Source organism: Saccopteryx bilineata, chromosome 11 (assembly GCF_036850765.1).
Source record: "Saccopteryx bilineata isolate mSacBil1 chromosome 11, mSacBil1_pri_phased_curated, whole genome shotgun sequence".
Lineage (NCBI taxonomy): Eukaryota > Metazoa > Chordata > Mammalia > Chiroptera > Emballonuridae > Saccopteryx > Saccopteryx bilineata.
In genome coordinates, this window is record NC_089500.1 from 51,797,821 (window position 1) to 51,822,823 (window position 25,003).

At 37.5% G+C, this 25,003-nt stretch overlaps 1 protein-coding gene across 6 annotated transcripts in view; it reads right to left on the reverse strand.

Annotated features, from left to right (window-relative positions):
- DLGAP1 (DLG associated protein 1) overlaps nt 1–25,003 on the reverse strand; it is a 986,787-nt gene that overhangs the window by 285,655 nt on the left and 676,129 nt on the right. The window contains exon 1 of one of the 6 annotated variants that reach the window (XM_066246184.1): nt 11,095–11,178. The exons of the other annotated variants lie outside the window; for them this stretch is intronic. Coding sequence (XP_066102281.1) covers nt 11,095–11,145 — 51 coding nt within the window. The 5' untranslated portion in view covers nt 11,146–11,178. Of the gene's footprint in view, nt 1–11,094; nt 11,179–25,003 lie in introns of those variants that run through there. 6 annotated transcript variants of the gene reach the window in all.

Below are 25,003 nucleotides of genomic sequence, written 5' to 3' on the forward strand. Positions count from 1 at the left end.
AAATTCTGCTATTGTATCAATTTAATTAACAGTAAAAAACTCACAATTTATTCCTCAAGAGGTTGCTGATATAAAGAAAACACTGAAAGGCTAAATATATAAAAAAACCCCGTAATTTATTCAGATATTGATATAAAATTATGGCATTCTTTATATAAAATGTGATACTGAAAACTGTTTCTCAATGTGTAGTGTTAATTTGCTAATTCCTCCATATGTGATGACAAAACTTTGTAGAATATGGTCTCCATGAAGGCAGGGGCTTTGCTTTGTTCAGTTTCACACTTTCAGTGTCTGGAAGTGTGCCTGCCACATGGAAGATGAGCATTTAACATTTGCTGAATGAATGAACGCTCCCATGTAATGCAGCATTTCACAGCTGTTATAAAGAATGAGGTGGGTCCGTAGGTACTGACATGCAAAGACCAATATATACTAATGTAAAAGGGCCAAGTGCTGAATAGTATTTATGGTATGAGACCAGCTTGTTAAAAAGAAGAAAGAAAATGTGCTTATATATGTACACACACACATACACACACACGCACTCACGTGTGTGTGTGTGACTATATGCATAAAATATCAGAAGGTAAATGTCAAAATAACAGCTGTGGTACCTTTAGGAAGTAGGAATGAGAGACTAGGGAGCAGGGGGCTTTTACTTTTAACTCTATACCATTGTGTACTTTTTGAACTTTTTTTTCAGAATTAATATACACAACTTTTATTAAAAATGATTTCTTTACAAAAACCCCAAACCTATTTTTGTTTCTTAAAAAAGATGAAATCTGTGGAGCAATTAAAAACTGATGGCTAGTCTAGGTCTGCTTCTAGAATTTGCGTTGTCTTCCTTCACTTGTTCTCAATCTACAGACACTACTTCATTGCTGAAACAAAAAACCTTGGAAAGAAGTTATAAACGGGAGTGAATGAATATCAAGTGGGAGAATTAGAAAGTAGAATCTTTATTATGAAGGTGTCTATTTTGTTGTTCTATTTTTTTCAGCTAGGGCTAGAATTTTATATTCAACGTTAAGAAAATGTACATGCAACTGCATGCAAAAACCCATTCGTTCTGTGTCAATTGGCACCGCTTATTGTGAGATAAAATAGCTTATTTAAATTTTGATTTTTCCCATTGGGTTTAGACGATTCAGCTGTTTATCCAGCAGCACTCAGCTTAAAAATAGATGGGATGACATTTGTGAGTGCTTTAAAAAATATCCTTTGGAGAAAGAGAGAGAAATCTAATGCCACGTTTACCATTCGTATTACATAAAGAAGGCAAGTTTCTGTTATGAGGACTTCATGGAAATTATTCTTCTCTCTAACATATAAACTATAGCTCCTCGGAACCAATCACAACCATTGAATATATGATGTACATAAAGACATCTCAGCTGAGTTTTACTTTTTGGTGACTGTAATTAATTTAATGGCAACCTAGAGATGGTTGGAAAGAGTTTTTAATAATTGCACATGAAATTTTTTCCCCCCTCTAACTATGTACTTCTCCTCATCATTCTTTTGTCACCTATTTATTGAATGACTGCACTGTGGTTACAAAAATAAATATAAAGGTGATTTTGAATATATTTCACCTGGCTTTATAGACTTACTTAATAATGTTTATGCCAACCTGCCAAAAAGAAGTGGTTAATATTAGCCTTAAACCTGCTGTCATATGATTCTGCAGAGTCTAGGATAAGAATTAAAATAGGTTGAGCTGAAAATATACTGTCATCCAAAATTTCAAACTGAGTAGATATATATAAGAGCACTACAGTCAATTAAAGTATAAAATATTAAAATCAGTGTTCCAATCTTGGTAGCATTGCTGATGGCAAAGGATTACGACACCAGGAGGAAATGAAACTAAAGACATTACTTTCCCACCCAGAAAAATACACATATTTTAGAATTCTATTGATTTTATTTATTAAAAAACACACTTTAGGAGGAATTGCATTTATTGGCTGATACAAAAGAGGAAATTGGTCTGTGTAGGGGTAAAGGTGTATGTCATCACTATGCAACACTTGGTCCTCAGTTCTTTGAGGAGTTCGCTCTGAGTACGCACAGGTAATAGGGTTAGATTCCGTTTCCCCATTCGCCAGCCACTCTCCTGACTGAATGCTGTCACACAGGCAGCAGGTGAATGGGATTTGCCAGCTGAGAAAGAACTGTACTCCTCGCACCTCCCATCATGTGACTTGAATACCTGGCTTGCAATCTGCTCCTGCTCTGCGGTGGCCTGCTGACCTGAAGCCATCGCAGTAAGTGGTCAGCTAAGATGGAGGAAGAGTTCTCAATCACCCATTCCTCCATTTCTCCTTGGAACCTACACCTCTCAGAAGTAGCCTCAGTGGCCCTCCCACCCATACACTGCTTTATCTGACCGTATTTCCCTTTTCTTTGATTTTGTAAATGCCTTTAGTGGTCTGGGCCCAAGAGCGAGGAGTTTGTGTTTTCTTTTGACTAACAGGGTATATAGTTCTGAGCACCCCTTGGCATTCTGTAAAAGTGATAAAAATGAATGATGAACAATGGAGCAGGCTCTTGAGGTCCTAGGGCTGGCTACAGGAGAACTTCGAATAAGGGAAAAAATAAATCAGTTTCTGACACAATGGCAAGATATAGCCTCTCATTAGGTCCAACTGCTACACATGAAAAAGTGTGTTAATAAAGCAGCACAGGAATTTTGTGGGGGGACACATGTGTGATCTAGGTGTTCAAGTTGGGTTTTCCATCTTCCCGGCTATGATGTCACGATATAACAGGATTTTAAATCCAAACGTGTTATTTCTTCTTCTCCTTTTATGTTTAAACCTTCACTATTATGAATTAGTTCTCCCTCCTCTGTAACATAGAGTGCTTACTTCTTTTTATAAAAATGGAGCATTTAGACATGAGGGGATATTTACATAATTCCCTATTATGACTCTTTTTGTATGTGATTTTCAACTCAGGGGCGAACACATTAATTTTGTCAACCATGGAAATTATTAATGTTATACTTTATATATATTAATATACTTTATATACATAAATGTATCATCTTTATAAATAAAACTTTCAAAGGTACCGACAATTAAAAACTTTTAGACATAATTTATAATTGAGAAAGCAAAATAGCCCAGATTATCAAAGGCATGAATACACTAAACATTTTTTTCTCTCTCCAAATTCCATGGTAATTTGAAAAAAAAAACAAAATTTTTTAGCCAGTAGTACATTATGAGTGGACAAAAGTCTAATTTCTTAGTGATTTAAAAATAATGTAGATTGGGATAGAGCCATTGAATGGAAACAGTGTCGAGGAGAGGGAGACAGAAGGCAGAAACTGTGTGAGAAGAATAGTCATCCCTCTGTGGTAAGAAAGCTTTAGTGAGTGGGTAAGAAAACTGAGTTCTTCTAGTTTTTCAGACCAACAAAATTATTCTCCTATCACAAGCAGAGGATTTAAATACAGAGTAATAAAAGCTAGAAAATATAACGAATCTACTTGAGACAAAGAAATATTAAAATGGTAGTTTTTTGTATTATTATTTTTTACAGAGACAGAGAGAGAGTCAGATTGAGGGATAGACAGGGACAGACAGACAGAAAGGGAGAGAGATGAGAAGCATCAATCATTCGTTTTTCGTTGTGCATTGCGACACCTTAGTTGTTCATTGATTACTTTCTCATACGTGCCTTGACTGCAGGCCTTCAGCAGACCAAGTAACCCCTTGCTTGAGCCAGCGACCTTGGGTCCAAGCTAGTGAGCTTTTTGCTCAAACCAGATGAGCCCGCACTCAAGCTGGCAACCTCGGGGTCTCGAACCTGGGTTTTCGGCATCCCAGTCTGACGCTCTATCCACTGCGCCACCGCCTGGTCAGGCAGTAGTTGTTTTTTTTTCAAGACAAACATATTTTGTTCTTTTTTTAGCCACTTATCAATTTTAATCACATTGATTAGGGTCTTTTAGTTGCTAAAAAAAACCTCACTGTATGGTTTATAAACAAATATGATGAGAAATTCTCAGTAGTTGTTAAGCATAGTAACCGGGCAGGTTGGTACAAGTATTTGTATGGCTTGGCACTATGTTTTGCATACACAGGAAGCGTTCAACTTCTACATGGTTGCTGTATGAGGAAAGTATAGGATTTCTCCCCACTCCCCCACCCATCCCTCAGTTACCCTATTTGGTAGCGAGCAGTAACTTTTTCTGAGTAATGAGTAAAGTCTTAGAGCCAGGTTGTTAACTGTATGTAATTCTTAATTTTTTAGATACCACAAATGGAAGTGAAATAAAGATAAAGTAGTTTATAATTTATACCTGAGACATGGACATCCTAAGTAGGCCTTTGAGTTGCTTGCTTGTTGTAGGCAGATGCTATAGACATTTAATCGCTTAATAATTTGTTAGTGATATATTTAATTCATATAAGATAATTTTATTCCAAATGTGAATATGATGTGTTTTACTAGTGCTCTTACTATTTATTTTTGTAATGAAATTATAACAGTACCATTCACTTATAAATATTGCATTGAGCATGACAAATGTATCATTTTTTAAGAAAAAAATATGAATCTTGGACAATTTTTCCTCAAATGTGCAATGCAATAGATAAAAACCAACACATGGGCCCTGGCAGGTTGTCTCAGTGGTAGAGTATTGGCCCAGCGTGTGGATGTCCCAGGTTCTATTCCTGGTCAGGGCACACAGGAGAAGCAACCATCTTCTACCCCACCCCTCCCCTCTCGCTTCCCTCTCTCTCTCTCTCCTCCCCTCCTGCAGTCATGGCTCCATTAAAGCAAGTTGGTCCCAGGCCTCCGCCTTAGGAGCTAAAAAAAAAACAAAACCCAAAAAACAAAATGACTCCAGTTGTAATGGAGCAAGGGCCCCAGAAGGGCAGAGCATTGCCCCCTAGTGGGCTTGCCGGGTGGATCCCGGTCAGGGCACATGAGGGAGTCTGTCTCTGCTTCCCTCCTGTTACTAAAAAAAAAAAAAAAAAAAAAAAAGAAGGAAGGAAAGAAAGAAAGAAAGAAAGAAAAAGAAAATACAACAACAAAACCAACCTATGATTTTATTATACTTCAAAATAATTTGGTGTACATTTAACATAGTATTTTGTTATTCTCTTTTTGTTGCCTGCCTTGGTTAAAAAAAAAATCATGTTAAAAAAAGAGATGCCAAATTAGATCTGGGAGTGCAGAAAAGTTGTTCTTAAACTCTAGCTCAGATATTGAGTTGTAGTTTGAATTAAACAATAAATGATAAAGGGATTCATCCCTGTTTTATGCACAAAGAAGTTCTTCCTATTATGATTTTATTGCTTTTGTAAGAGTAGGATAGAAGGACTAATTTTCTTTAGACACTGATCTTGGATTCATGTACTTTATTATTTTCTTTATCCCATGGTAACTTTGCTCTCAGCTTTCGAACAATGAATCAATTCATCCATCCGCCCATTCACTTTTATTGACTGCTTCCTACATGCCAAGCACTGTGGGAGCAGAAGACACAAGTGTCAACAGATTTGTATTTGCTTTCAGCGACCTTTCTGTCTATTGGAGGGAGAGATGAAATTAGTGGAAGGGAGGGAGTAACAAGCACTACAGTGTGGTTACAATCAACTGCATAAATTGCTAGAAAACATACTAAACAGTGAAATTAGCATGGAAGTTGGTCCAAGGAGGTCATACTTGACCTGATTCTAGAATGATGGTCATACTTTGTCAGCTGGGCCCAGGGCAAGAGGGTATTACAGGAGAGGAAATAGTGTATGTGTCACAAACATCAGCCTTTGTCGTGTTTTCTTTCTTATATCATCAGCTCATCCAGAGTCATCTTTCATTTCCCAAAATATCACCACACTATTAGTTTCCTATTACTGCTGTATCAAATTATCACAAACTTAGTGGTTTAGCACAACTCACATGTATTCTCTCTCATTTCTGGAGGCCAGACATCCAAAAGCAGTTCACTGAGCTAAACCCGGGGTTTCAGCAGGGCTGGGCTCCCTCTGGAAGCTCTAGGGAACAGTCCATTTCCTTGCCTTTTCCACCTCCTGGAGATACAGCCCTTCCCTATCTGGCTCAAGGCCCTTTCCTCCACTTTCAGAACCAGCAGCATAGCCTCTTCCAATCTCTCTGCTCTCATGTCACCTGGCCTTTTTCTGTAGTCAAGTCTCCCTCTGCCTCTCTTTTATGGAGACACTGTGATTACACTTAGTGTAATCTTGGCCCAGACAATGCAGGATAATGTCCCCATACCAAAATCATTAACTTAGTCACATCTGCAAAGTCACATTTGCTGTATAAGGTAACACTGACTCTTTTCTGGGATTAGAGTGTGGCCTTATTCTGAGCCATTCACCACATACCACAACCACTAACACTACTTTATGGCTAATTAAGTACCTACTCTGTGCCAGGTATCATTTTATGAGGTAGGCACATTATTATCGTTTTATTGATGAAGATATGGAGGCACAGAAAGGTTAATTGACTTGGTCAAGGTCACATGGGTAGGGAAAATGGTAGAAACAGGATTCAAATAGATGTCTGTCAACTCAAAAGCTTTTGCTCCTCACAAAACACTGTGTCGTCTCTCACATTTTGAGACTGTGTGCAACTCACTATGGTTTGGATCACAAGAACCCTAAAGACTATAATGGTCAACACAAAATAGAACATTCCCCAGAAACTGTACCTTTCCCTTCTCTAGCTGCACTTCCAGCTATTTCTTCTATTTCTTCCATAGAGAGTACTGCTAATTAAGAGCTTGGGTGGTAACAGGTAGCAATTTGCTTTCCCCATGAAAGACCAATGGAAGCCCCCTAAGTAGTCTGACATCAGGCTATGGATGACAAACATTACAGGCTCACTGAGCTCAGGCAAAAGCACCGTAGAAAGAGTAATCATAGAGCAGGACCAGGAAAAAATCGTGTTGAAAAGGACAATGGAAATGAAACAGAACGTGAGGCCCAGCTACTTGCACTGTGGAGAGAGCAAGAAAGGCAGAAAACTCCGGGAGGCATAGGGGCTATAGAAGAAAGCTCGAGAATAAAGAATACAGCAAAAAAGAAGGGTCCTTTCAGACTAACAATAAGGAAAAAGTACACTCAAGGCAGACCACTGGAGGTCAAGAAGTGAATGAACTGGTAGGCAGTGACAAATCAAAGAGTTTTTGACAATCCACTACTCATTTTTAAGATTAAAATTTTCTCTCATTCTAAGGAGGCAGTGGGCCAATGTGGAGAACAGAAAGAGATGGCCCTGGAATTTAGCCAAACAAGGGGCACGTTATTTATTAAATGTCACTATGGCTACTTGAGCCTCAGTTGTCTCATTTATAAAATGAGAATAATAACAAGATGAAAGAATTTATGTGAATTGCTTTATCACAGTACGTTAGAGGAATAAGTAACAGAATCATTGCATTCAGTTTCTGCAATATCATCAAAACCAAAGATAACAAAGCTTATTAGGGAGTCTAAATAGCTCTTCTTTTATATAGAATTTCCTTCATGTTTGATCATGGCTATAAACTGTGAATAAGAGGTGAGCTATCTTCCTTCATGGCACTGATAGGTTAGTAAGTAGGCTATCCTATATAAAATAGAAGAAACATGATAAAGAAATTATGGACACTATGAGAACATATTGGGAGAGGGTACTGAACTCAAACCTGGACAAAGAAGGCTTCCTGGAGGAAGTGCCATCTCAAAGGAGACTCGAAGGTTGAAAAGGGGATAAAGAGGGAAGAGAAGAGTTTGGGATAGATGGACAGAAGAGAAAAAAGAGAAAACAGGCCCTGGCCAGTTGGCTCAGTGGATAGAGCATCAATCTGGTGTGCAGACATCCCGGGTCTGATCCCCAGCCAGGGCACACAGGAGAAGCGACCATCTGCTTCTCTCCTGCTCCTTCTCTCCCTTCTCTCTCTTTTCCCCTCTCACAGCCAGTGGCTTGATTGGTTCGAGTTTTGGCCCTGGGCTCTGAGGATAGCTTGGTTGATTCAAGCATTGGCCCCAGATGGGGATTGTTGGGTAGATCCCAGTTGGGTGTATGTGGGAGTCTGTCTCACTCTCTCTCCTCCTCTCACTTAAAAAAAGAAAGAAAGAAAGAAAAGAGAAAGCAGCTCATGCAAAGGCCCTGGACAGGAGAACATGGTGCCTTGGAAAAAGTTAAAGTTGATGAGTATGGCTGAAATGAAGATTAGACAGAGGGAGTGTTAAGAAATAAGGCTGTGAAGGAAAAAGTCTCTACTGTGTCATACCCTGTAAATCATATTAAGGAGTTTGGACTTCATCCCACAGGTAAGGAGGAATCATTGAAAGATTTATATGCAAAAGATATAGTGATTCCATCTGTATTAGAAACATAATTTGGGCTACCGTACACAGAATGGACTGGAGTAAGGGAAAACTAGAGGCGGGAAGACCACTTGGAGGCATTTACAAGAATCTACGTAAGGAACTAGAGAGGTTTAACTAGGATAGTGGCAGAGGGAATGAAGAGAGGGGGATAGAAATAAACTTTATGAGACTTGGTGATGTTCTACTCATTTAATCATTCATCCAACCAATGTTTATGAATTTACCTTGGAAATGTGAAGGTGAGGTAAAGGAGTAAAAAAAATCAAACCTTTTCTGTTTCTGGGTTAAAAAAAAAAAAGGTAGGCAGTGGTACTATCTACAGAGGTAGGAAAAACCAGATAAGAAGTCTTGTGGGGAAGACACTAGAACCTGTTTTATTTTAGAAAGGACAGGTTTTGTGTAGTGCCTTTATTTTTATAATGCAGGTATCCTTGCATTCTCTAGCCTGTGAGCTTAAATGAGGTAACATTAACAATAACCAAGTCTAGTGATATCTCAGTCCTCTCTTATCTTTGCCTCTTCTCCATTTAATTCTGAGTGTCCCCAAGAATGGGCTTCACGTGAATTTGGGAACAAATCTGTTTGCTGCCTTCTGCTCAGCCCTCCTAGCCATGGTGCCAAGAACGTCTTATGAGGGTGGACCATCTGTAACAATGCTGCTGTCTCAGTTACCGTTGTCCTCGGTTGATGGCTGCTCCGTGTTCTTTAGTGTGTGTGTGTGTGTGTGTGTGTGTGTGTGTGTCTGAAGGGAAGGTGGTGCTGCTTTCTCTAGATTTTCTGCATTAATTAACACTGAGAGTTAACATGTGAGCCTGTAAATAACACATGCCTTGCATTTGGCAACTTTGCATCTCAGCTTGAAGCATGAGTGGGTTGACCACTGTAGACAGAAGAATCATGAAAGGGAAGCTGGTCAGACAGCCAGCCTTGCAAATTGGCATCATCAGGTTGGTTTAGGTAGCAATAGTGGATAAAATGTTATGCTGGTATAAAATCTTTTGTATTGTACAAATGATAGGAAATAGAATAAAACAACTTGGTGGTTATAAAAATCTGTTTTCTGGTTAGTTTCTTCAGCTTTAAAATGGACACAAGGCAATCTGTAGGTTCTGAACCAATGATATGGGGGAGAAGGGAAATGAGAAGATATTAGAATTAAAGGAACAAAAGAGTGCATGGGGCAGCCAAGGATGGTCTGGAGCAAATCGATGTTAGAGGGAAGGGGAGAAAAAGGGAATGAAAATGAACACACTGCAAATCAAAGCAAACCAGCATATTTGAGCTCTTAACAGAGTTCCACAGAGAATAGCCGTGAAATTGAACATATTTTAAACCCCTGAAGTATGAGTAAGTAACATATGTCTGTCTTGGTGTTCTTAAAAATGAACTGTGGTAGACTAAAATGACACACTCCTACTTCCTATAGGTTTACTAAATTAGAGGAGTTTCAAGACAAGTGCCTAAAATTTGTAGGTGGAAAGTGGATGATACTTAAGTGGAATTAAGTCATTAGTGTAGCTAAATACTTTTGCTCAAACATCCTGTTTATACTTCTAAGAAAAACAGACATTGTCAACAATTTAAAGGGGCGGAATAATAAAAGGTCTTTCATTTCTATAAGTCCGTTTGTGATGTTTAAAGATTTCCACAAAACAAACATATCAGGTACCCACAGCCTTTTCCCACACAGGAAACCAGAATGGGAAGATTAGACAGTAGGAATGGAAGAAACATTTCCTTTTCATTTCTCCAAAATTTCCCACATAGTTTGGCTATTTTTGCATAGACCTTCTGAAATACCTTTTGAGGTCACCTACTTTGAGAGAATAGTCTCTAATTTTCAGGTGACACGGTAGCGAGCCCAGAGAACATAAACCTTAATCATACTTTTCATTTTTATAGAAAAGAAAAGGTTATAATTTTTTCTCCATTTTTCTAAGCTTTTTGCTAGTTTCAGGGATTTGTGCTCCAATCTAACTAAAATAAAAAATCCCTGTGTTACAGACTGAAAAACTGTATGACAGAAAGCATAGCTGGAGTAGCAATGACAGTCTCGAGGAGGTCTCCTGGTTTTTAATTCCATAAACTTTAGTGAACAAACAAGTACAGTTTCCAACGCACTGAAAGGATCACAGCCATGGTAAATAAGAAAGTAAGAGCCAAAATTCATATTTAGTTTGCTGCTTTTTAAAAATGCATTCTTACAAAATAAAATCCACCTAAACTTAAGCTGAAATAATTTTAGCCACTGAAAATCTACCTTCTCTACAATAACATGTACTTAGAAATGAAATGACTCAGAAACCAACACAATGTATGTATTCTGCTGTCTTTAGAGCACATTCAGTATCAATTTATAATACATTATGCTAAACATATTCAATAAAGAATGCTTAAATAAACAGTTTGTCTCTGCTGCATCTAAATATTCTGCTATTTAGCTAAATTCACTTTGGACTACAGATGATAAAAAATTATTATATAAAGGACTTTCTTACTGACAAGCTGGATTTCTCTGTCAACCCCTCTAGTACCATAAGCAACCTAATCAAAGGAAAGGGTGCGTTGGGACTACTCTCTATAAAATTGTTCATCACAAATTCACTGATATCATGAAACATGAAATTAACTCCAGCATGTTAAAAGAAAAATTATGGATTAGCACAGAAATCAAACACTAAGAGACTATTTTCTTTTCCAGAGCCCAGAATTGCCATTAGCTTACCTTATTAGCTGAAATGCCAAACAGAAGGTCTTTATGGAAAATTAAGTTCATTATTCATCTCAGCTTTGATTTGGTCTAGTGCAGCTGAGAGCATTTAGCTTCTCTCTATGATTTGCCGAGGCAAAGTGGGTGAGTAAGGCAGTAAACACAGAACTTGGGAGGTGGGGAGTGGTTGGCCATGGCTCACAATTCTAAACTTGCAACTTTACATCTCATTCATATGTAGGAGATACCTAATGAAATCAAACCTTATCATGGAAGAATGTCACTCAAATGAATACTTAGTGCAGATTTTTAAGCCCATGCAATTTTGTACAGCATTGGCAGGCACAGTGTCCTGCAAGCTTACTCTCCCAGCAAAATTATATTGCTATTTTTCATGATCTTAGTGGATTCTTAGGCTATTGATTCACATATAATGGATAATAGATATTCTGTCAAGGAGAAATCCACATGGGGGAGCAATATTGGCGATTTTCTAAAAAGAGAATACCTGTGATTGTCTGACTAGTGATGGAAAGACAGGTGCATTTCACAATTTTGCAGATAAGTGTGCAGGCACCCAAATTGGATACAACATTCAGATAAGTAATAAAGAGAGAGACTTTAGGGCTCCAGGAGTAAAATAGCAATAGATATCTGTCCTCCGGATATCACATTCTCTTATAGAAACAAGTAAGTCATATTCTTTAATAATTTGTTAATTTTTTTCAAATGAATTAAACATGTTTTAGAATTTTTTTTTGGCGAATACTTTTTCTTTCTTAACAATGACTTCCATAGAAAATACCCCAGAAAAATCTTGTTTACTTTAAGTGTGCCTTACTTCCAGATGGGCAAAGGAGCTGTTACAGCTTCCTCTCCTAGGTGTTTTTAGTTCATAGAATTTGAGCAGGCAGCATTTATTAAAATCCAGCCTTGTCAAGCAAACTATGCAATCACAACAGCAAGACCAGCCCAGTAGGTTACCAACAGACAAGGGCAACGTGACGGAGCAAAGCAATTTAAGCTTAAAGACTTTTAAAGCTTTCTCATCTTTGTCATATTGTAAAACTAGACCCTAAAATTCTCCTTTCTTGAATAGTAAGACAGTTGCCTCTAGTGAGAAAAAATAAAGGAAAAGTAATAATTAGTTGATTTGCTTTAAAATGTTTATACCATATGACTCAGCAATTCCACTCTTAGGTGTGTATCCCAGAGAAATGAAAACACAATAATTTGTACCCAGATGTTCATAGCACCATTATTTATAATAGCCAAAAAATGGAAACAACTCTAATTTCTTTCAGTTGATAAATGGATTTAAAAAATGTCTTTTGTCCATACAATGGAATATTATTTGGAATGAAAAAAAACAAAGCATTAATATATGCTACAATATTAATGAATCTTGAAGACAGTGTGCTATTTGAAAAAAGCCAGTCATAAAATACCACATATTGTATGATTCCATTTATATGAAATAACCAGGAAAGGGAGAATCTATGGAGATAGTAAGTAGATTAGTATTTGTCCTGGGCTTGGGGTAAGAATATTGGGAAGTGAACAGTTCTTGTTAGAGTAATGAAAATGTGATCTTAGATTGATGTTTGCACAATTCTGTGAATGTACTAATGTCACCGAATTGTATACTTTAAGTAAATGTTATGGTTTGAAAATTATATCTCAATAAAGATGTTAATAAAATGATTAATTTGTCACAGAAACTTTGTCGTATAATGTTTGTAATTATAAAGGTGAGTTATATATTATAAATTGTATAGAAGGTAGATAGAAAGAGGTAGGAAAGAGTTGGAATAACCCCAAACATGAGAAATCCTTGAGAACTCATCAGGTGTAGACCCACCTAAAGAACCATTTGTACTGGTGTTTAATCACACATTTTCAATAAGGCAGAACTCCAGACCAGAGAAAGTGAGAGCATGAGAGTAAAGAGGAGAAGAAAGAGAATAAAAAGGAAGAGGAAGAAGACTAGAAGAAAAAGGAAAGGGAAGAAAAATAAGAAGAAGAGGGGGAGACTTGAATTTGATTAGATAACATGAAAGGGCAGGTGATTCAAGAGGAAAAGTGGAATCACAACCCTTAATTTTGATGATGTAATATCAGCTGATCGAGATGCGAATAAAAAAGAATGTCTTTAAAGAGATAAAAAAAAAATTGTACAAGGAGGATTCTGAAGTATTCAAATGAAAGGAATTTGTTTCCAATAAGAGAGATGAGTTCATAATCTAGGAAGAATACAGATAAATGATGAGCATCTGCAAGAATTGCACCAAAGGGCTAAAGCATAGAATAAAATGAAGTGTGTATATTTAAAAAAAAGAAATAAAAAACCACGGACAGTTAAAAAAAGGGGGGGGACCATTTTAAAAGATGTGAATTGGAACAAATAGAAGAACAAGGACAATCCCAAGGCTGGGTTCAGATGGTATAACATAAACAGATGACGATGAAGCAGGGGGAAGGGCAGGAGGAGTGGTAAGAGGAGGAGCAGTGCAGAGGAGGCAGGGGGAGGGCAAAACACCAAACTCTCTAACGCTACCATTTTCTCTATCAAGGAAAAGGATCTTCAAATCAGAAAGGGTAGAAGAAAGGGTGTGGTGAAGAGAAATTTCAATACCAGGAAAACCTCTTACATGCAGATGACTCATAAATTTATATTTTTTATTCCAGATCTCCCACATGAACTACAGGTGCTTACTTGACAGCTGCACTTGGATACTTCAAAGCACTTCACACACTACACCTTCTAATCAAACGCAGTTCTCCTCTCTCCTTCCCCACTGTACTCTTCCAGTGTTCCTACTTCAGTGAATGGAAACACCATCTTTTAAGCAAGTCAGGAACATAGGTACCACTCTGGACACTTCTTTCAACCTCTATGTCACCCAGTCCTGTAGACTTGTAATTTCTGGACACTGTCCACTTGCTTCAATATCACTGCCACCACCCTCGTCCGTTTTCTCTCATCTGGAATGCTATACTTGTCTTCTGTTTCTCCTTCCATTTTATCTATCTTTATACTCCATCTAAAGGGATGTTCTCAGAAGGCAAAGTAGATAATCAGCTTTCCCCATTCCTACCTTCCTTCCTATAACAAGGATATAAAGATTCAAAATGTTAGTCTGCTTCTACGACTATATTTGAAGAAACACAAAACACTAATTCAAAAGAATATATGTGCCCCTGTGCACATTGTAGAGTTATTTACAATAGCCAAGATTTAGAAGCAGCCCAAGTGCCCATCAGTAGATGAGTGGATAAAAAAAGCTGTGGTACATTTATGTAATAGAATACTACTAGCTGTAAAAAAGAAATTTTACCTTTTGTGGTAGCATGGATGGATCTGGAGAGCATTGTGCTAAGTGAAATAAACCAGTCAGAGAAAGCCAAACACCATATGATTTCACTTATATGTGGAATCTAATGAGCAAAATTAACAAAAATAGAAACAGACTCATAGATACAGAGAACAGATTGACAGCTGGCAGAATGAGAGGGGTTGAGGGCTGGGTTGAAAAGGTAAAGAGATTAAGCAAAAAAAAAATCTCAGACACAGACAACAGTATTGGCGGATGAATGGTGATAAAAGGAGACTTGCCCACCACACAATACAATATACAGATGATGAATTATAGAACTGTACACTTGATACCTATATACTTTTATTAACCAATGTAACCCCAATAAATTAAATAAAAATTTTTTAAGTGAGAAGAAGGGAGATACTGAGATAGACTTCCACATGTGCCTAGACCGGGATCCACCTGCCAACCCCTGATTGAGGCCAGTGCTCGAATCTGAGCAATCCTCAGTGCCTGAGGTCAACACTCAAACCAGGGTAGTGGTAAGAACGGGGCCCTGGTCTCATGAGAAGTAGAATTCACAGCGGTAGAGCGTCGGCCTAGCGTGCGGAGGACTCGGGTTCGATTCCCGGCCAGGGCACACAGGAGAAGCGCCCATTTGCTTCTCCACCCCTCCACCGTGCTTTCCTCTCTGTCTCTCTCTTCCCCTCCCGCAGCCAAGGCTCCATTGGAGCAAAGATGGCCCGGGCGCTGGGGATGGCTCTGTGGCCTCTGCCCCAGGCGCTAGAGTGGCTCTGGTCGCAACATGGCGATGCCTAGGATGGGCAGAGCATGGCCCCCTGGTGGGCAGAGCGTCGCCCCATGGTGGGCGTGCCGGGTGGATCCCAGTCGGGTGCATGCGGGAGTCTGTCTGACTGTCTCTCCCTGTTTCCAGCTTCAGAAAAATGAAAAAAAAAAAAAAAAAAGAAGTAGAATTCAGCCACAGTTTCTGACCCAATGAAGAAAAAAACAGCTCTGGCTACGAGAGGGGAAGAGAGAGAGAGAGGGAGGGGTAGAGAAGCAGATGGTCGCTTTTCCTGTGTGCCCTGGCCAGGGATCAAACCTGGGATGTTGTTCATATGCCAGGCCAATGCTTTATCCACTGACCCAACTGGCCACGGCCAATAAAATTTTTTTTAAAAATATTTAAAATGTAAACACAATCTCCAGGGCTCTGAGTAATATAGTTCTGCAAATCTTCCTAGATTCATCTTGCACCATTTTGGTGACCTAGCCATACTGGATTTATTTCTGACCCTTTTGTTTTTTCCTGCCTCTTGATGATTCCCAGGCTGGTTGTCTGATTTATACTAGTCTTCCTTCAAACCTAATCCCAGTCATTACTTCCTAGGGCATGCTTCTCTGAACTTCTTACATCAATGTGCTATTACATAATACATAATCTCCTATGTATTTAGCAAAGTGGTCAGTTGGGATAGGCTTGTGTTTATGAGCAGAAGGCTCAGAAGGAGCATGGACCACTTCCCTCTTGGCATCTTTGAAGAGACTTGCTTGGGTTAAGTCTCTTAGTTAAATTCACTATAAAGAGACTCTGCCTCTCCCATCGGCCACTTTTCTAATAGGGTAAGTATGAGGGATGCATGAAGGGAAGGCAGGGAATAAACATTTTGGGTTCTGGGATCCAGCAGTCTGATCTTAGGGGTAAGATATTTAGGATAGTGCTAAGAAAGGGGCCCTGGTCTTGTGAGAAGCAGAATTCAGCCACAGTTCCTGACCCAATGAAGGAAGCAATAGCTCTGTTTACACACAGGGAAGAGTTTCCACCGTAATTCAACAGTGGTCCTTACCATGGTAGCACTACACTTAAATTTATGTATGTGATTGATTTGAGTAATGTTTATTTCACCACTGACAGTAAGGAACATGAGAGTAGGAATTATGTCTCTTTCTAATCATCTTTGTATCCTTTGCTTCTACACAGAGCTTGGCAATGGTAGGCATTTGATAAATATTTTTTGAATGACTAAATGAAAAAGCTCTTAAATTGGCAGGCTATGGAGAGATGGTAATGACAGCATAATTGCTACTAACAAAGTAATTTAAAACACGTGTTCTATGTTGGGTGTCAGGACTAGTCTTATTTATAAAGTCTCCCCATTCCGTATCCTTCCCTGGTTAACAAGGCTGTGATGTCACTACTGAATGATGATCCACTATTAGTTAAGTACACACATTTTGCTTAGAACATTAGCATACAGTATGTTGATTTAAAATATTATAAGATTTATCAGATTAATAATTTAATCTCCCCAATGAAGACATTTCCTTTAAAAATGGGGCACCCCTAAAAATGTTAAGCATACGTTTTTGTGCCTAGTCAAATTATATCTTTGTTTACTTTAAGAGCTTTTGGTAGGAACCCAGACTCAAGGCGGGTAATTTTAAAGGTTGTTAAGGGAAATGTGGCAGCAAAGGAATATGAACAAGTCTTTTGAATCATCCAAAGATAATAGCTTGATGGGCTTGAATTTGCAGCATCATCCTAGAACACACTGTTAAACGACAGGTCTCTGAGTACTGAGAAGCAACCTACATTTCTGACAAAGTAGTATGCTAAGCTGACTGTTCTTTATTTTTATTTTTGAAGATTAAGTTGGCTGATAGGTAAACACACACCATGAGCTTCCTTATGCAAAGTCATCTCTGTAGAAAGAACAGTGGGGAGATATTTCTAAAGGTTAACAAGCCTGGTTTTCAGAAACAGAATTTTCTCACTCCTCCTGGAATCTATTCCAAACAATAAAGCAACAGTACAATCAAGTCAAGAGAAATACCCACAAAGCATGTTTTCAGGAAAACCAGCAGAAAATCCCCAAACTCAGTAAGAGTCAGGCAGAACATCAAAGAGGGAAGTCAGCCTGACCAGGCGGTGGCACAGGGGATAGAGTGTCGGCCTGGGAAGCTGAGAACCCAGCCCCAAGGCTGCTGGCTTGAGTGCAGGCTTATCTGGTCGAGCTCAGGCTCACCAGCCTGAGCACGGGGTCATCGGCTTAAGTATGGGATCATAGACATGACCCCATGGTCGCTGACTTGAGCCTAAAGCTTGCTGGCTTGAAGCTCAAGGTTGCTGGCTTGAGCATGGGGTCAACAGCTTGGATGGAGCCCCCTCACCCCCACTCAAGGCACATATGAGAAATCATAACAATGTGGTAGGTAAATGGGAGGTATGGAGTGAGCCTAGATGTAGCAGAGCCCAGAAAACTCCATTAAATATGTACTCCGCCAGAACGAGACCTCAAGTTCAGAGGCTTCTGCTGGGGAAAGACCAGGATTAATGTAGGTAGGGAAGAGTGAATGAGCCAATCGTATTAAGGGCTAGAAAAATTCTTTCTAAAAATCACTGTATCATTTGGGTTCCCATGTGACAGGCAGTCTATGAGTTCATTCATTAAATAATTTAAGGAGAAAAGAACTAAGTTTGGTCTGAGAGTCAGAGGATATATGACTACATAGATGCATTATATAATAAACAAACATTTATTTATAAATATAGCAACAGCAAAAGAAGCCCAGATGTAAAATACAAACTGACAGAATTGAAGGAAAGGAAGGTAAACGAAAGGACATACAGTAAAAGATAAAAATTTTTAAAAAGGCAAAGAAGGATACAGATAACAAGATAAGGATTAGAGAAAACAGCCCTGGCTGGATAGCTCAGTTGGCTATAGCATCATCCCGAAGCACAGGGGTGGCCAGTTTAATCCCTTGTCAGAACACATACAGAAACAGATTGATGTTCGTGTCTCTCTACTTTCCTCTCTTTTTAAAATCAAAAATTAAAAATTTTAAAAATATATAAAAAAGGATTAGGGAAACAAGAAAATATATTATATCTAACATATGCATAGCTGTAACTCCAGAGAACAAAATGAAAGCAACGGAATAGAATAATTATCTTAAAATATAATTTAAGGAAGTATTTTGGAAATAAAAGGGTTTAAATCTATTGAATAAAAAAGGTATCTGTTTTATCAGTGAAAAGTTATCCAGAATTGTTAACATAAAGACATATCTTAGAAAAACTTTTGGAAGGTCAGGCAAAAAGATAAAATCAGGCTAAGAGAGAGAAGAGGAGGTTGCTATTAGACTATCCCACAGAAACATTTAACCTCAGCACATGATGGAACAACATCTATAAGACATCAAATCAAGAAAGCTGCAGCCAAAGATTTTCCATCTAGCCAAGCTCTCCTTCAAGTATAAAGACTCAAGTAAAAAGACAGCTTTGAATGTGCCAGAATTTGGGTAATATTTCTTGAATGAGCATTTCCAGGGGAAAATATTAGAGGACAAACTATAGACAAAATGATTTCAACAACAACAGCAGCAACAACAAAATATCAACGAAGAACCAGTGGCCAACACTTCCATGTTCATTGCAGCATTATTTACAATAGACAAAATACCTAAAGAACCCAAGTGTCCATCCATGGATGAATGCAAAAAATATGGTATATACGTGTATATATGTATGCATAATATTTCTATCTGTCTGTCTATCTATAGACATATAATGCAATATTATCCAGCCATAAAAAGAATAAAATCTTGCTATTTGTGACAACATGGGTCAACCTTGAGGGCACTATGCTAAGTGAAATAAGCCAGATAGAGAAAGGCAAATACTGCATGATCTTACTTATACGTGGAATCTAAAACAAACAAACAAACAAACGAAGCCCCTCTGGACTCATAAATGTAACAGATTGGTGTTTGGCCAGAAGAGTTGGGGATGGGTGAAATGAGTGAAGGGAGTCAAAAGGTAAAAACTTCCGGTTATAAAGTAAATTTCTGGCGATTTAATGTACAGTGTGAGAATATAGTTAATAATATTGTATTGCATATTTGAAAGTTGTTCAGAGAATAGACCTTAAAAGTTCTCATTAGGAGAAAAGTAATTTTAAAAATTATGTATGGTGATGAATAATGACTTATTGTGGTAATCATTTGCGATATATACAAATATCGAACCAGATAAAACACCTGAAATTAATTAATTTTATTTGTCAACTATACTTTAATTAAAAAAAACAAAATCCTTTGGCCAAAATCTAGTTCAATACATTTTGAAGAAGTTTATCATATATATATATATATATATATATATATATTTTTTTTTTTTTTTCTTTCATTTTCATTTTTCCGAAGCTGGAAACGGGGAGGCAGTCAGACTCCCGCATGCACCTGACCAGGATCCACCTGGCATGCCCACCAGGGGGCGATGTTCTGCCCCTCTGGGGCGTCGCTCTGTTGCATCCAGAGCCATTCTAGCGCCTGAAGCAGAGGTCACAGAGCCATCCCCAGCGCCCGGGCCATCTTTGCTCCAATGGAGCCTCGGCTGCGGGAGGGGAAGAGAGAGACAGAGAGGAAGGAGAGGGGGAGGGGTGGAGAAGCAGATGGGCACTTCTCCTGTGTGCCCTGGCTGGGAATTGAACCTGGGACTCCTGCACGCCAGGCCGACGCTCTACCGCTGAGCCAACCGGCCAGGGCGAAGTTTATCATATTCTTAATGGATTTAAAAAAAATACTTTTAAGATGCAACCTCACATGAAGTTCTTGTCAGCTTTATATACATAGGTACATTTAAAAATTGTTTTCTATTTCTAATTCATTATTTTTTGTTGTTAAATGGCTATTGAATATGATGGCTTTCAGGCTTATATTGAGTCATATGTGTTTCCCCCTTTAATCTCCTAATGCTGTGAATTATGTGAAATCCTCTATAATGTTAAGTCTTCCTTTTATTACCAAGTAAATCCTATCTGGTCATTGTTATTTTACATTATTTACAATTATTTAATTTTATTTAAATATTTATTAAGAATTTTTACATCAGGTCCATGAAAGAAATTGCATTGAACTTTTCTTTCTCAAACTGCCTAGCTTATTTATTTAAGAATATACTAAATCCTAAAATAAATTGAACATCTTTTTTGTTTAGATCTCTAGAAGAATTTTTGTATAAAAGAGATTATATTTTCCTTGCAGGTTTCATAAAATTATTTTGGTCTGGTCTTTTTTTTCTGAGTGAATTTTAAACTAATGTACTAATTTCTTAAACTGGTGTGGATATATTCAAGGTTTCTGTTTTTATTGAGTTTTGAAGAATTTATTTTTCCCAAGAAATTATCCACTTAAGTTTTTAATGTATTGGTATAAAGTCTATTTCTGTTCCATTCATATGATAGATTTAATTTCTACTGTGTGGTTACCCATGTTCCTTTCTTCATTTCTAATAGCGTTTATATTATACTTTCTTTTTTTCTCACTGGTGATTTTATACAGAGGTTTCTCAATAGTATTAGAATTTTCAAAAACAGCAACAACACAAAAATGTTCAGAGTGAATATCTCTGAGTGATATTTTTTATTTCTTCCAAGTGAGAGAAGGGAAGATAGTGGGACAGCCTCCCACATATGCCCCAACTGGGATCCACCCAGCAACCCTGTCTGGGGCTGATGCTCAAATCAATGGAATTACTTAAATTTTTAAAAATTTTTTTTATCTTTTTAACTTTATTTAGAAAGTTAAATTTAACAGGGTGACATTGGTCAATAAGAGTACATAGATGTCAGGTACACATTTCTACAGTATTTGAACTGTTGATTATGTTGTATACCCATCACCCAAAGTCAAATCATTTTCCATCACCTTATATTTGTCCCTCTTTATTCCCTTCTCCCCAACCACTTCCCCAATGCCCCCCCTCATAACCACTTTATTTTTATTTATGTCCATGAGTCTCAGTTTCATATCCTACCTATGTGTGAAATCATACAGTTCTTAGCTTTTTCTGATTTACTTATTTCACTCAGTATAATGATCTCAAGGTCCATCCATGCTGTTGTAAATGGCACTATGTCATCATTTCTTATGGCTAAGTAGCATTCCATTGCATAGATTACTACATCTTCTTTATCCAATCCTCTACCAAGGGACACTTTGGTTGTTTCCATGTCTTGGCCACTGTAAATAATGCTGCAATAAACATGGGAGTGCATGTGTCTTTACATACCAATGTTCTTGAGTTTCTGGGGTAGATGCCCAGTAGAGGGATTGCAGGTCATATGGTAATTCTATTCTTATTTTTTTTTGAGGAATCACCATACTTTATTCCATAATGACTGTACTAATTTGCATTCCCACCAGCAGTGAATGAGGGTTCCTTTTTCTCCACAGCCTCTCCAATACTTGCTATTACCTGGCTTATTGATAGTAGCCAATCTAACAGGTGTGAGGTAGCAATATACAAATTTAATGCAATCCCCATCAAAATTCTAATGTCATTTTTTTTAAAGAAGTAGAACAAAAAAAATCACTGGTTTGTATGGAATCATAAGAAACCACGAATAGCAAAAACAATCCTGAGGAAAAAGAATGAAGCTGGAAATATCACACTACCTGACTTCAAATTATACTATAGAGCCATGATAATCAAAACATGGCAGAAAAACAGACATATAGACCAATGGAAGAGAATTGAGAGCCTAGAAATAAAACCACTTATATATGGACAGATAATCTTTGACAAAGGAGCCAAAAACACACAATGGAGAAAGAAAGCCTCTTCAATAAATGGTGCTGGGAAAATTGGAAAGCCACGTGCAAAAGAATGAAACTTGACTACAGTTTGTCCCCTGCACAAAAAATAATTCAAAATGGATCAAAGACCTAAATATAAGATCTGAAACAATAAATGACATAGAAGAAAACATAGGTACTAAACTCATGGACCTTGGCAGTAGAGAACAGTTTATGAATTTGATCCCAAAGGCAAGGTAAGTAAAGGCAAAAATAAATTAATGGGACTATATCAAACTAAGAATTTTCTGCACAGCAAAAGAAACTGACAACAAAACAAATGGAACTATTTTTAGCACCTGAGGCTGACGCACTGAACCAACCAACTGAGGTATCCTCAGCGCCTGGGGCTGATCCTCTAACTAATTGAGCCACTGGCTATGGGAGGGGAAGAGAGAGAAGGGGGAGAAGGAGGAAAAGAGAAGCAGATAATCACTTCTCTTTTGTGCCCTGTCTGGGAACCAAACCTGGGATGTCCATATAGCAGGCTAAGGCTTTATCCACTGAGCCAACCAGCCAGGGCCTCTGGATAATCTCTATTATTTTTATTTTCTCATGTATTTTACAAAACCTCCTCAATAAATGTATATTAACTTTATGAACTTCCCCAACAATACCTATAAAAGAATATTATACTTTGAAACAAAGTAAAGACGTGGGCTGAATGGATTCATAACTGGTGAATGACTTTTCCTACATGGTATATAAATATTTTTATAAAAAACTATAGACTGGTCTCTAGTAGTTATGCATAAACCTTTCTTCTTTGGCTTAAATTCTGAACATTTTTAAATTATTAATTTTGATGATTATATATTAGATGCTATTATAAAATATAACATATTTTGGGAATATATTTAATATATTAGATTTTAGATTTCGTATTCTTGAATTTTGACAGCAGTAACATTTTTTGGGGGTAGTCCAATTGGCTTTTAGGTGGGTGACTTAAAAGCAAGCTGTCTCTTCCTCAAGATTCTGCTGTTATTGCTGGAAAAGTATAGTAATAAATAAATAACACTAAGATAACTTCTGATGTAAATGATGTTCCCTAGAGTTAGACAGTGCATAACTTGTATAACAGTAAGGGGTAGACCTGGGCTAGAAAGACATATTTATATCTGTATGGTGACATTTAATAAAAATAAATATAATATTTTACCTTATGTTAAACCATCCAAGTGCACAGCACAGGAAGGGACAAACATGTCAACATGATGTCACATGAAAAAAATGGCTCAAAAATGTGAGTGGGAGATAGGTTGGCAGGGCTGCCAGAGAAGCTACTACATTGATAGAAGAAGGGCTTATAGCTAAAGCTTTTCAATGGACACTGTGAAGTCTGAATTCAATTGCAATATTGTTCATACAATTATATCATAAGGTTAAGAGAGGGATACTGTTTTTCTTGGAACAAGGTACAATCTGTCAGTTAGGATGTGGACAGTGCTTGAAGTCCTGTTTTAAGGAATTGCTGAAGAAGCTGTGTCTTTTTGAAGATGGGCCAATGAAGACATAGGAACAAATAATAGTTCTCAGTTAATGTTTGCAGGACTGCCATGTGGAAAAGTAGTTAGATTTATTTCATATAGCTCTACATCCAAGTTAAAGGCAAGTGAATTTGTATTCACAACAGAGAATTGTCAAGTATGGCAATTGGTACTGTTGTGAAAATGAAGACAACCTTTTTTTTTTGGAGGTCATTTGGTAATATGTGCAAAAATCCTTAACATTTCGCATGCTCCTTGATCCAGCTAGTCCATTTCCAGGAATTCCTACTGACTAAATAATTGGATGCTTTGTGAGGCATGTGACAGTAAAAAAATGTGAATAGGTTACTAAGTAAATAGGAGGGAAAAACAAGAAATAGAAAACAGAATGGGGCGAAGAGAACTGGGGAGAAAAAAAATGAACTCAATGGAACAGAAACTGCTATTATAACAAGTACAGGGGTGAAAAAGAGAGTGAGATATTATTAGAAAATTGCCAGTCAAAATAAGGTTGAATGCAGGCCACTGAGGCAATGGCCCATTTTTTCTTTAATTAGATAAGAGAATTGTGATTGCTAAAATAAAACTTAGATTGAGGATCTATAGTGAAGTGAGGTCAACAAAAATAGCTAATGGGTGGGAAATTACATTAGTCATTTGCAAGCGTGAAACCTGTTACGAATGGGTGTCAAGTTGTTTATAATGCAGAGAAAGGAAACAGATTATTATATGCTATAAAGTCTCATTAACGGGGGGCGTCAGGATGCAGCACGCTAAGGAAATGCTTGCCTTAGAAGGGTGCACTCCAGCTTAGATAAGAACAGTCCAGATATTTGTGATTCTCTCTCTCTCTGAAAATAAAGGAAAGAGCAAAAAGAAAGCTCTCTGCAAAATAACTATTCAAACATAGGGTATTTTAATTATTTAGAAATACTAAGATTTACTTGTACTTCCTTTTTTGAACTAAAGAATAGTGCGTAATATTTGGGAATGATAACTAGAAAAAAGTTTTCCCATTTATCTAAAATGACATTTATGACATCATTCATAATGTTGAAAAATTGTAAAAATATTCAAATGCTCAGTAATTTTTTGAGAAACGAATGGTCTCACCATGGTGTATTATCGTATTTTAATAGCTATGCACATTTTTATTAAAATTATACTATTAAAAATAATAAGCATTTATTAAATAGCATGCACATGCATACAATATGTACGCAATGATTTTTACCTTATCTCTTAAGGGAAACTGCTGGCAAGTTCAATAGTTACCTCCTAATTGTGAGATTTATTGATACATTTTCAGTCCTTGTTTGACTCAACTACTCTTTGGTGGTTGGTCTTGTTGAACTTTTTCTATTTCTTGAAATCCTCTTCTCCCTTCGCTTGCACGTGGTTTTGTTTTCCTCTCTATCTTTCTATCTCTGTGACTCTGTTATTGCTCTCCTTTTGCTTCCTGTCCATGCTTTA